Source organism: Notothenia rossii (genome assembly GCF_949606895.1).
Source record: "Notothenia rossii genome assembly, chromosome: 2".
NCBI lineage: Eukaryota > Metazoa > Chordata > Actinopteri > Perciformes > Nototheniidae > Notothenia > Notothenia rossii.
The window spans coordinates 60,414,692-60,426,847 of NC_136904.1; the positions used below are offsets into that span (position 1 = coordinate 60,414,692).

Here is a 12,156-nt window from a genome sequence, read left to right on the forward strand (position 1 = left end):
ACATCAGCAGACGTCAGATAGGAGTCAGCAGGTATGTGAGGCTCTGCAGGCTGGCAGCTCTGAGGATGCCAGGGAGCTGTTAATCATGGTTGTAATTACTGTTCTTCAGCTCAAAGAGACACTCCTGACAGACAGACACTTTTATGTTTCAACCAGTACAGACGAGGACTGTGTGTGTGACGGACGGTACCCAACTATTTCTGCCTCACCTTTTTGTTTATTGAGCTACACGCCCATAACAACAGGATTACAATATAGGCCCAACCTCATCAAGAGAAAAAACCACAAACATGACACAGGAAAGAATTTAAGGTTACAAGATATTTAAGAAAACATTTTATTTTACATAAACTGTACAGATAACATTTATTTGACTAAATGATTCTTAGACAGGAACTAAAATAACTTTCTTATTAAATAGAAAACTGAAACAAAAATAGAATTAAAGATGAAAAAATGAAGTGTTGCTTATTGTACAAAACAGATGAAAATAGAGCTAAGAAATGAAATCAAACATTGTACCCTGATACAGTGGTAAGCCTATTGCAAAATGATTAAACAGTATTGTACACAGTAACTCAATGGCCTTGCCATCTTAGTACAATAGCTAAAATATTGGCCTCTTTGGTTCCTTTAATTAGGTAAAATACATTTGAAACAAAATTCAATTTACTTCTATAAAAATAACTTTTCAATGGCAGTTTTTGTGTCACTAATCCCGCAACTTTTCAGTGCAAACGTCACAACAATCATTCGCTTAGGAAAGGAAGCGATAGATTACATTTCAAGTATTGATAAAGAGTCGAGGATTGAAGCGAGAGAGAAGGAGAGAAGAGGATTCAGTCTAATAGAGCAGGCTGGATATGGGGATAGGTTATTATACATTGCATAGCTCATGTGGCACTTATTAAGCGATAGGACAGGACACTCAGTACCCTTGGAAGGCATTTCTTTATACAAGTGCTATCAGGGTGTGCATTTCAGTTTGTGGGAGTGCTGCACTGCACTGGGGGGGGGGGCGCCCTGACTCCAGTCTGCAGGCCGATCCTACTGAGCCTCAGCGGGCCGATCTCTCTCCGTCGCTGCAAGTGCTCAAGTGAAGTGCACTTATGAGGTCTACCTTCACCTGGTTGTCATGGTAGCAGGGCCTGCACCTCTCTGGACAAGCAGTAAGTGGAGGCCCATAGTCAGCAGGAGGACAGCAGCTCTGTGGAGGACTTTCTTCTGCCTTTCTCTGGAGGTATAATCCTGCAAGGCATTAAGCGCTGCCCATCTAATTCCACCAGAGAGGACAGCCGGACTGTGTCTGTCGGCAGAGTAGGGAAGTGCTGGTGTTCTGAACTGATGAATTGTCAGTGCTTTATAAAAAACAAAAGTTTGTCATGTGCTTAAATTACTTAAAAGGGTCCGAGGATCGGGGTCTGGAGTGTTGGGGCGACGCCAATAATGTCCTCGGCGATGGCTGATCCTGTCACTTTCCTTAAGCGCTTGTTATCTTCATTCAAGAGGAGATGATGAGCCATTATTTTTGACTAGAAATGGCAAACTAGAGCAAAGTATCATTTGGTGATATAATCGTTCCCTTCTCGACTCATCACTGACCAGTCGTTGCTGAGCGGACAAAACACGGACGGCAAGCATGTCACTCAGTCTGATAAATACACACACTCGCACGAACACCTGCAAACACACACATGCACGCGTGGACACTGGACTGCGCTGACGCTTGCATTTGCGAGACGTGCCAGTTTGCATGTTGCTCGCACATACAGTAGGTATAGATATATTGTATATGTGTACCGTACAATAACGTCCTGTTTGTACTAAAGGCCATTCTGACTGTTCCGAGTTCAACAACAGTGAAGGGAGCGGACTCAAGCGCAGCCACACTCCTCCACGATCATGTTGGGCACGTCCCTCTTCACAATGTTGTACTCATCGTCGAAGTAGAGCATGGACATAGTACTGAGCTTGGTGGGGATGCAGCAGGAGTTCACCGAGCCCGGGCTCATCCCTCTCATGCGGTACTGGTTCACCACGGCGGTGTGGAAGGATGAAGCCGAGCCCGGCACGCCCGCCATGTAGGCCGGGCAGCTGCCCTCGCAGTAGTTGCCGTAGTAACCAGCTGGTGCAATGATCCAGTCGTTCCAGCCAATGAGGCGGAAGTCTATGTAAAACTGTTGTCGGCAGCAGAGGCCCCCGACGGTGCCGTCACACTCCAGCCCCCTCTTGCGGATGCGATGCTTTCCGTCCACCTGTCGCGCTCGCACCACCAGGAAGGGCCGGTGGGAGGGGTCCAGCGGGTCCACCAGCACCGGGTCTACACCGGACGTCTCACAGCCCTCACAGTGGACCTCCAGGTCCTGCCGCCGGTTGCCTTTCCCGAAAACAGCTCGTATTGCCTCCGAGAGGGGGAAGGTGTGCCAGCCGCTTCGCTTCAGATCCACGCGCTTCTCCACCAGGGCCCAGCGACCGGTCCCTCCCCCCCCTCCTCCTCCTCCCCCGAGGCCTCCATCTGCACTGCTGGTGATCCCGGCCTCCTGGTAATGAATCTTGACCGTCACCTTCCTCCGGAGGCCCTTCTCAGGACCGGCTGGCAGCACGCGGAAGTAGAGCCACAGGTTGGCCTGGGACACGTACAGGTTCTGGTTCCCCTCGTTGGAGACCACAAAGTACAGGGTGGACTTGGCAGATAAGCGATCATCTGTTGGAGACAATAAAAACAGGAATGGTTCATTCTCAATCTGACATCCATCCAACATAACGATACAACATAAAGTTCAAGTTCAAAAGCTTTATTGTCATATGTACAGCTACAGTGTAGTTATCAAAATCTTAACTCTCAGGCTCCTCCAATAATGCAGCATAAATATTTATAAGACGTAAACAAAGGAAAACACTAAAAATAGTGCAAAAAGACACAATAGAAATAAAATAGTGCAAGGCAATGTTGCAAGACCAATATGCAAGTGATGCAGGATAATGAGCTAAAAGTAGAATGATGCACAGTGAAATAAAATACTGCTTATGGTAATAATAAATAAATATGTGAGATGCAAACAAAACGTATAGATAGCATGTTTCAAATTAGTTGCAATAAGAGATGAAAATGATATATACACAATAGTGAGTTCTTGTGAATTTAGAAATAGTGATTTGACAAAGAACACTAATTCTAACAGCTGATCTGAGGACAGGTGAGGATGAGCTCTGACCTCACATTTCCAAAATTATTTACTTGATTAAACTTGAACCATCACCATGAAAACTGAGCAAACCTTATCTGCTGTTGAGGGCCATAAGAAAGCTTGGGTTCATTTACAGTAAATGCATGTGCATGTGCCCACATGGAAAGCAAAAGAAACTCCCAAAAAGTGAACAGCTCTGGCTCTAAAGGGCTGGTTTCGCCTTGTTTTCTCTTTTAGCCCTCAATCACTATCAGGTGACCTCATGGCTACTCCTGATAGGCCAGCTGTGACGGGCCGGTTCTGGGATCAGGCCCAGTTGGCCCCATGACCAGCTTTGTAAGTGACGGGGGCCAAAAAAACAGAGAGCGAAAGAGGGATAAAGAGGAGAACAGAGGAGAAGAAGAAGGACAGCAGGAAGGATGCAAGTGGGAAAGGTGGGAGGGTGGCGGACATGGCCAAGGCCCCCAGGGGGTTCATTGAGTTTGCTGTTAGTACCCCCCCTGCCGAACCCCACTACCACCCTACCCCACCCCTTTCCCCCCCTCCCTCCAGTGTGAGCACCCTGAGAGTGACAGCACAAAGCGGGCTGTGAGGCACGGGGAGACAGCCGCGCTGCAGCCGCCTTTCAAACGCGTGGCTTTCCAGCAAAAAGCATGATGAAGCAAAAATAAAAGCCATTTACATGACACTGGCTACATTCTACAGCCGCACAATGAGGAGATCCCGGGAGTCTTAAGGTGGCCATGGGCTCTCCCTGGCAGTATTTTTTTTCTAAGCCTAATGATGTCTTCCAAATTACCCCGAGGTAACTTGAAAGGTTTCTATTTCAGGAGATTTGGTACAATGTGCTCAAGCGGAGCAGCGCCTTTGAAAGCAGCTAAATTACTTTGTTTGCCGACTGATTAGTGTGTGTCAGTGTCAACAGGTGGCCACCAAAGACGGGGCCCCCCCTCTCTAGGGCGCCTCACGCCTCTTCCTCCTGTAAACCGCGGCTTTACATTCACACAGGGACCTGTTGAGACCAGCTCTCCACTCTGTTGTATGTCAGCTGGGAGCTCAAGCACTTCACACACATTTGCACCCAGCCATGAACACACACCCAACCCCACGGTTAGCAATACTTCAACTATCAGCCTTCTCAATACCCGAGCCTTTGGGCAATGTATCAAGTGCACAGTGGGAACGTATTGAAATGCATCTGAAGTGAGCAATATAAAGGAATCAGCGGAGCAGCAGCTTCCACGGGCATAAAGGCACCTCAGGGCTACAAGTAACTAACCTCACCTCATTTAGCACCGTGCCTTCTTACTTGCCTCGACAGCTCCGAGCTCGAAAAAAGGTGAGCACACACTGCTCATACAGAGCTGCGGGGTATAACTGATGCATGGTTAACAGTTACTCGCGATTTGAAGGAAACCTTCAGACCTTTATGTTGTCAATCAATCTACCATTTAAAGAAAGTATTCATTAAATGTCATAAAATAGTGCACAATGCCAATCAATAATACATAAAGTCTTCACTAAATATGTTTTTCTGAGTTACCAATACTACTAAATCTTAAAACCTCATGACATCAATTATACCATCATATAGGATAGGACAATGCATTACATTAGTCCCGCAACATTCTCTTGCCCTTTTTTTTGTATTGTTTTGTGTCATATATATTTATGTTGCATTGATAGAGGAGCCTGGTAATTAAGATGTTCATTGCCATACCTACACTGTAGCTACTGTGCATATGACGATGAAGCCTAAATCTTTATCCTGAATCTTAAAGCGTGATGATTAAATGATAGGAATTATTGCTGGAAAATGACGGGTAAATAGTTGTTTTATCCCCATATGACAACTCTTTGTGAACCAAACAGTTATCAAAAGAAGCATCAAACAACACCCAGTGCTGATGCTTTGTACCAGAAACCAAGACTAAACGTATGAAAGCATTACCTCCACAACAACAGAACAGTCAATCTCAGTATAGTTCTGAGATTTAGGATCAGACTACTGCAACAACTATGAGCTGCAGACAGGCCAGCCTCATCACAGGACGCTTCAGTCGGGGCTCTGCAGCACATGGACTTGAATCAGAATGAAGTAACTCAATTTAAATATCTACAATCCCAAGACGAGTGACCAAAGACATGATAAAGGTCACGTGGTATGGTCAAAGGCTACTAAAACAGACGTTGAGGAGTCAACTACTGTTCCAAAGGTCAGAAATGAACTGTTAATCTATAGTCTACAGTGTATTGGGTTGGTATACCCAGCTGCTGCCTGGATACTTTACTGAGTAAAGCTGACGTGTTTTAGTCTTCGTCAGTATCAAAAACAATCTTGATCTTTTGGCTCCATTTGTATTGACAGTACATACAAACATACCCAGGGTTGGGAGAGTTACTTTGTAAATGTAATCAGTTACTGAATACTGAATACATGGCTCTGAAAGTAATCACAGTTACTGTTACGTGTCTTAAAAAAGTATTCAGATTACTTTTAGATGACTTTTAGAATACTTTATTTTTCCATAACAGATATGTTTTGGTGCACAGGAGACACGTATTTTACTGTTTTAATGGCTTATCAAGAACTCAAACACAACATCTTGGTGTCATTCTGGACAGCTTTCTCATCTGCACTCCACATAAAAAACTTTTTTCAGTCACTTGCCCCATGCATTCAGCAGCAGCAGGCCATTCACTTTGATTTATCCCGTTATGAAATGTCATCATTTCGACAATAAATAAATGCTACATAAACGTTATCTTGAACATTTTATTGAACCATCTCCGTTTCTAACTTTCAATATATTTAAAAATAGATCTCTTTCTTTCATCTGGGTGCGGGGCGGGGCCTCACAGACACGCTGCATTTCTCTCTCTCTCGCTCTCTCTCTCAGTTACTTGATTTTTGTATTCTGATTACCGAACGCCGTTACATTCCGTTACAACCCAACCCTGAACATACCACAATACTTTCTCCACTGAGGTCCTTTGAAGGAACAAATTGTTCTTTTCATGCAGTGTTACAAACAATTTAGAGCTGGCCCGGACACGCCTCGCCTGACCCCGCAGTGGAGAAGTTCCTAGTGAGTATCAGCAGGCAGGACACCTGGGTGGGCTTGTGTGGAGGATAAAGAGCTGCTTCAGCGTGTCCCCACCTGTGCCACCAAGTCAGGGAGGAGGCCATGGAGGCAGGCCGCCCCACAGTCATTAGTCAAAGCTGCTGTCGACAAGACCACACGCCGTGGAAGGACCAGGGTGCAGCGTGCAGCATGCAGGGCTGGACCATGAGCAGACGAGTGCTCCTGTCGAGCACTCCAGGAATTCCATATAGGGTGAGGGGGTGAGTAGATGGAGAGGCAGGGATGCGTAGTTGACGAGAGGTTAAGGCCTCCGCAGCATTGGCTCTGTTGTTGTTAAAGCTTTTTGAGGGGCATTTTTAATAACATTGCGTACATCATTTATTGTATCACAATCTATAGAGAGGCAGCCAGGCCCAGTGAGGACTGAAACACACACTTGAGGGTGAATGTGGAAAATGTCTGGACCAGGTCCAGCAGGACCCTGACTGACAGCTCCTCATGAATGAGTGGTGTCCTGAAGTAAACCTGGCCAACCCGATTCCTCTGGAGGAACCGGGCCAGAGTTAATGACCTTCCATAATGAAGTCAGCGTCTTGCACCGCTCGCCGCGAGTTCACTGGGTCCGAACGGCAATAGTGAGCAATCAAGAAGAGCCGATCTGAACTTCTCCATCGACCCCTCTTTCTTTCGTCCTCCCCTCCACTCCTGTCTGTGCTCCCCGTTCCGCTCCCGTGGATACGGGACACTAAATCCCTCAGCGAGGACCCACGGGACCATGTCAGGAGAGAAAGGCGATTGGCATCGTCTCCCTCACCTGCCTGGGGCCGCTTGGCAGACCTCTCCCCTCTGTGCTGCCGCAACCGGAGATAAGAGGCTGCCTGGCTGACAAGCAGGCAGTTAACCCTGTGCTGAGGGGGGGCCAGCTGACCCACACATAAATACCTATCCACATCCCTTCGCTGGCTACTGTTGGCTATACATGTGCCAACCTCACCCCCCAACCCGCCTGTGACAACAACAATTCAGGCTCCCTTATGCTTTGGGGGGACAAGCTCCCCTTGCTGCAGAGTTTTCTGGAGACCTTTCCTCTGAGCCGTGGCCCGGCTGGCAGCATCCGATCTGGGGGGCGTGAGCCAGCTGGCCAGGAGGCAGACGGGGTCCAGGGAGCAGGGAGCCCATCCAGCTCCATGCTACAATGCCACACAAAGGCTCAAAGGTGTGAGGAAGAATGGAACCAGAAAAAAAAACACAGAAGAAGAAGAAGAAGAAGAAGCAAAGGAGCCCAGCGGACCTTTAGAACGACAAAAGCATTCTTTACAACACTGCAATATGGGCACACAATATCACCCCCCCTCCACCATCAACCAACACCATCCACCCACACTCCCCCAATCCAACCCCACAAACTCAAATGTCTCATGCATTATTCTGAGCAGTTTCTTTTGTTTTCCTTGCTTTTCCCCCCCTCTGTTCCATGTTGACATGTTGGGTTCAGCAGGAACACACAGTGCTCTTATAATAATAGCCCGGCTTTTGTTCCCTTGTCATGAAGAGCTCAGATCATTCCCATCGGAAGGTGGGACCAAGCAGCCCATTCAGGCTAATTGTAGCGGCAGGGCCGCAATGGGAAACTACAGGATGGTTTTACGTGTGGTTTTGTGTGTGTGTGTGTGTGTGTGTGTGTGTGTGTGTGTGTGTGTGTGTGTGTGTGTGTGTGTGTGTGTGTGTGTGTGTGTGTGTGTGTGTGTGTGTGTGTGTGTGTGTGTGTGTGTGTGTGTGTGTGTGTGTGTGTGTGTGTGTGTGTGTGTGTGTGTGTGTGTGTGTGTGTAAGATATCCTATTTGGTGTATTTAATTGTATGTTTTCTTTTTGTTAAACTAACAGTTTGTGTCGGTTCTCACACTGCTAACTGACGATTATTGGATTCTGTCAAGCGCAGATGATTTTAGGTGTGTGTGTGTGTGTGTGTGTGTGTGTGTGTGTGTGTGTGTGTGTGTGTGTGTGTGTGTGTGTGTGTGTGTGTGTGTGTGTGTGTGTGTGTGTGTGTGTGTGTGTGTGTGTGTGGAAAGGGTGTTCTCTTTGGACTTGTGAGAATTAGTTAGATACACATTCTTAGAGCAAGGGATAAATGGCCAATTGAGGGACTTTGTCCGTATTTAAAAGAGGGCTTTATACATTGGAGTATTGAGTGTGAGCACAGCTTTAGTGATGAAATTGGATTCAGAGGCTCTTTTTATCCCCTAGACAACACATGGTGGTAATTTAAGGACTCTGTCTTTAGTTTGATTCCTTTTTGAAATTGCATTGGGCTAAAACAGGAGGATTTAACACCAGGCAGGGCTGAATTGCGATGCAATAAGAAGATGAAAAAATGATGAGAGGTTCCAATTAGTTTATGGCTTTTGTGTTAATCTAATCTCTGCTGCTCAGTCATATCAGCATGATAAACTATTTAATCTGAGTGATGTTAAGTTATTAACTCACCTGCTTCCCGCGGCTACCTGTTACATAAACTCAAAAGGTGAGTGGGTTCACCGAATGGTCGTTTCAGATGTGTGTGATGAATTATTGATGATTACCTGATTCTGCGAAGCTGATGATCTCCGAGTTCTCCGCCTGAACCTCGTTGTTGTACGCAGCCTGTCCGTCAAAGCTGGGGATCTCCACCCGGCCGTCCTCGCGCACTTTCCCGGCGTGCAGCCTCCTCAGAGCCGTCACCATCGCAGCCTTCGGGATGGGGTGCGTGATGTTGGGTCTGTCTCTCATCTGCAGCCGGTTCAGGATGTGCCTCTTGACCGCCTCCAAAAAGTCTATATTTACCCGCTCCGCCTGATCCGGAGCCCTGAGGCCGCATGACGCGCACGATTCCTGGGGAGAGTTCTGAGCCTCCACCCCGGCCATCGAGCTGCAGCGCACGGATAGAACGCACGCCACCAAACAAGACAAAGTCACACCGTAGATGCTCATTTTCCCTAGTTTACAGTCCGAATACAATACAACAACAAAAGAAGGGGGGGGGGGGGGGAATATTGCACTCTTAAGTTAAAGCTGTTCTTATTTATTTTCAAGTTCCGGGGAGAACATCCACTTCCAAAACAGAGATATCCAGAGAAGCCAATGAAATATTCCCAGAGCGCTGCTGAAACTTTGGGGCTAATTAACTCCAGGCAGTCATTGTGCATTCAGGATCCAGCAATGCGGCTTTTCTCTGCACACAAGCAAAGTTTCATCCCTCTCAGTGCCACAAGTTTGGATAGTTGACGCGCTTCTGTCATAACACGCACCCGTCAGACGCGTAATCTACCAAAACAAAGCAGATAAGACTAAATAGAAACAAGAACTTTAGTGTCCAAAGGTGCTCAGTCCGCTCTCTCCCATTCAAACGTGCACAGCTGCAGCTCCACAGAGAACAACAAAGCTCGCGGAGTCCTGTGCCTTTTGTGTACGCGCCTGCCTTGGGTACCGTGTCCGGTGCGCAGCTGTATGTTCAGCTCCGTGCTTCCTGCGGGATGCTGCTCACTGAGACCCTCTGCTCCTTTGAGATCTCGACAACGGGGGCTCCGCACATCCAAAGTTTTTATACAGGAGTCGTAAACCACGTGGGGATTTCCACCAACTGGACGCAGGGGATTATTCACTACTACGCCTCAGAGCCACGACGCACTGATGGAACAAGGTTTTATTATGGTGACACGCCGGCTGTAACGCAAACCTCTTTGAATCAAGTGATGTCGTCATGCAACTTTAGGATCCTTTAAGCTATGGTTGTGTCTCTGTGACTCATGTAAGATCACTGTTCCTAGAACAACGAATCAACGAAATATAACTTCTGAAACAAATTAAAACACAGTTATGTGTCTGTCTTTTTATATCATTAGTTCAGAATATTAAAACAAAGTTCAAAAATTATAATAATTACAATAATTATAATAATAAAGAACAACTTGAATTAAGTTAATATGTTTATAAAAACTATAGTTTACAATAAAAAAAATTGAAGATTACAAAAAAAGCTTGAAGGAGTATTCTGCTGATTAATACATGCATGGCGCCATCTACCGATGTAAACGTGTCATTACACACTGATAGGATAGAAAAGGTAAGTTATCAGAGCCATCAATATGAATTACTACAGTACACGATGAAATACTACACTATGAATTACTACACTATGAAGTACTACACTATGTACTACACTATGAAGTACTACACTATGTACTACACTATAAAGTACAATAACTACAATATGAATTACTACACTATGAAGTACTATACTATGATTTATAAGGGTATTATTTATATGTGGTATTGTCCACAGTGTTTAATGTTTTACATGTCTGTTATATGTAATATAATGTAATGTAAAAACAAAATAAATATAATGAATTATTATAATAAAAGCAATCATTTGTAAAACATACTCTGTCACAAGTCCTACATTAAAAAAAGTAGTACTCAATATGTGTAATGGACCATTTCATTATTATATAATTTTGATGACCGGATTATGATTATTGATGCATTAATCACAGCTGGTAAAGATGGAGCTTATTGGAGTGACTGATATCTTATACTGCATGTATACTGTATATCTAGTTAATTTAAAGTTGATTTATATTTCTGTTGGCTGGTAATTGGAATTAAGTAAATTAAGCTGCTGTAAAGTAATACATCTATTGCAGTAAAAAGTACAATACCGGCTTTGAAATTGTGGTGGAGTATAAGTATCATATCATAAAATGTAAATACTGAGGAAAAATACCACAGTTAAGTACTTGTACGAAAGTAGCCTACTTGTAGAGAACATGTATTTTGTTACAATCTATAGGATAATTGTATATGTTGTAAAGCAGGGTGCAGGGTTGGCTTGCATAATTACAGATCTGTTTAATACAGGGGTAGATGTACTGTAAGCTGTATAATTATATATTATTTAAAAGTAGTATGATTGAGAATCAGAGTTAGTGTGTGCACAGACAGGAATTTTCCTTAAAGGTGGGGTAGGTAAGTTTGAGAAACCGGCTCGAGATACACTTTTTGCTACTGTATGTGTCGTCCTATACGTGCACGTATCTCTTGTGCACTTTGACTGTCAGCTAAACACCATCAAGGACTAGAGACCGTAGATGTCGTTTAATTGCTTTTAATCAAGAAGAAAGGGTGAAACTAGGAAATAAACACAATACAAGAAGTACATAAATATGCGGAAGAATATTTACACACATTATACATTGAATCAACACCAATAACATACACACACGTGGCTGTAGCACAAAATGATGGCTGTAGCTAACGGTAGTTCTACAGAGGAGTTTACAACACACATTAACTATCATCTCAAAACTAGTCTCTATAAACATATTCATTGGAAATGAAAGAACACTACGTTTATATCAATTGTACGTACCAATAATGCGACCAAAGGCACGGAACGTCAAGGATTAGGGCAGATTGTGGTCACCAAAAAAACATGTGGCTGTCCTATTCACATGCAGCTTCCTTATGCACTAGGTCACATGGTACATATTTTACACATTACGACCACCGCCAGCAGGGGGAGACAAATCCAACAAATGAACAACATTGTCCTCATCAGGACAGAACACTCCCTTCCTGGTATCTATAGATAACACCTATTAACTGAGCTTCTAAATATCCATGTTCGAAAGTCTGTAATAGGTCTGAGGAAAAGCTTAGCACCATCTTCTCTGGTGATCTTGACCTCTACGATGCGGACCTTTTTCATCTTTGCTCGGGAATGCCTTGGTGACCAATGCCAATGGCATTGCCTCTTTGATTGAGAGTCTTTCACATGAAAGATAGTTCCAACATCAATGTTTGGCTTGCTTCTGTGCCACTTACTCCTTGTCTGCGAAGTTGAGA

At 44.8% G+C, this 12,156-nt stretch overlaps 1 protein-coding gene across 1 annotated transcript; it reads right to left on the bottom strand.

The window, feature by feature from the left end:
- Positions 1-323: 323 nt before the first annotated feature.
- inhbb (inhibin subunit beta B) lies at positions 324-9,915 on the bottom strand. Its single transcript, XM_079665001.1, has 2 exons — positions 8,853-9,915; positions 324-2,704 (listed from the first exon to the last, which is right to left on the bottom strand). The coding sequence occupies exons 1-2, from the start codon at positions 9,238-9,240 to the stop codon at positions 1,875-1,877; spliced, it is 1,218 nt and encodes a 405-aa protein (XP_079521127.1). The 5' UTR covers positions 9,241-9,915; the 3' UTR covers positions 324-1,874.
- Positions 9,916-12,156: the final 2,241 nt, after the last annotated feature.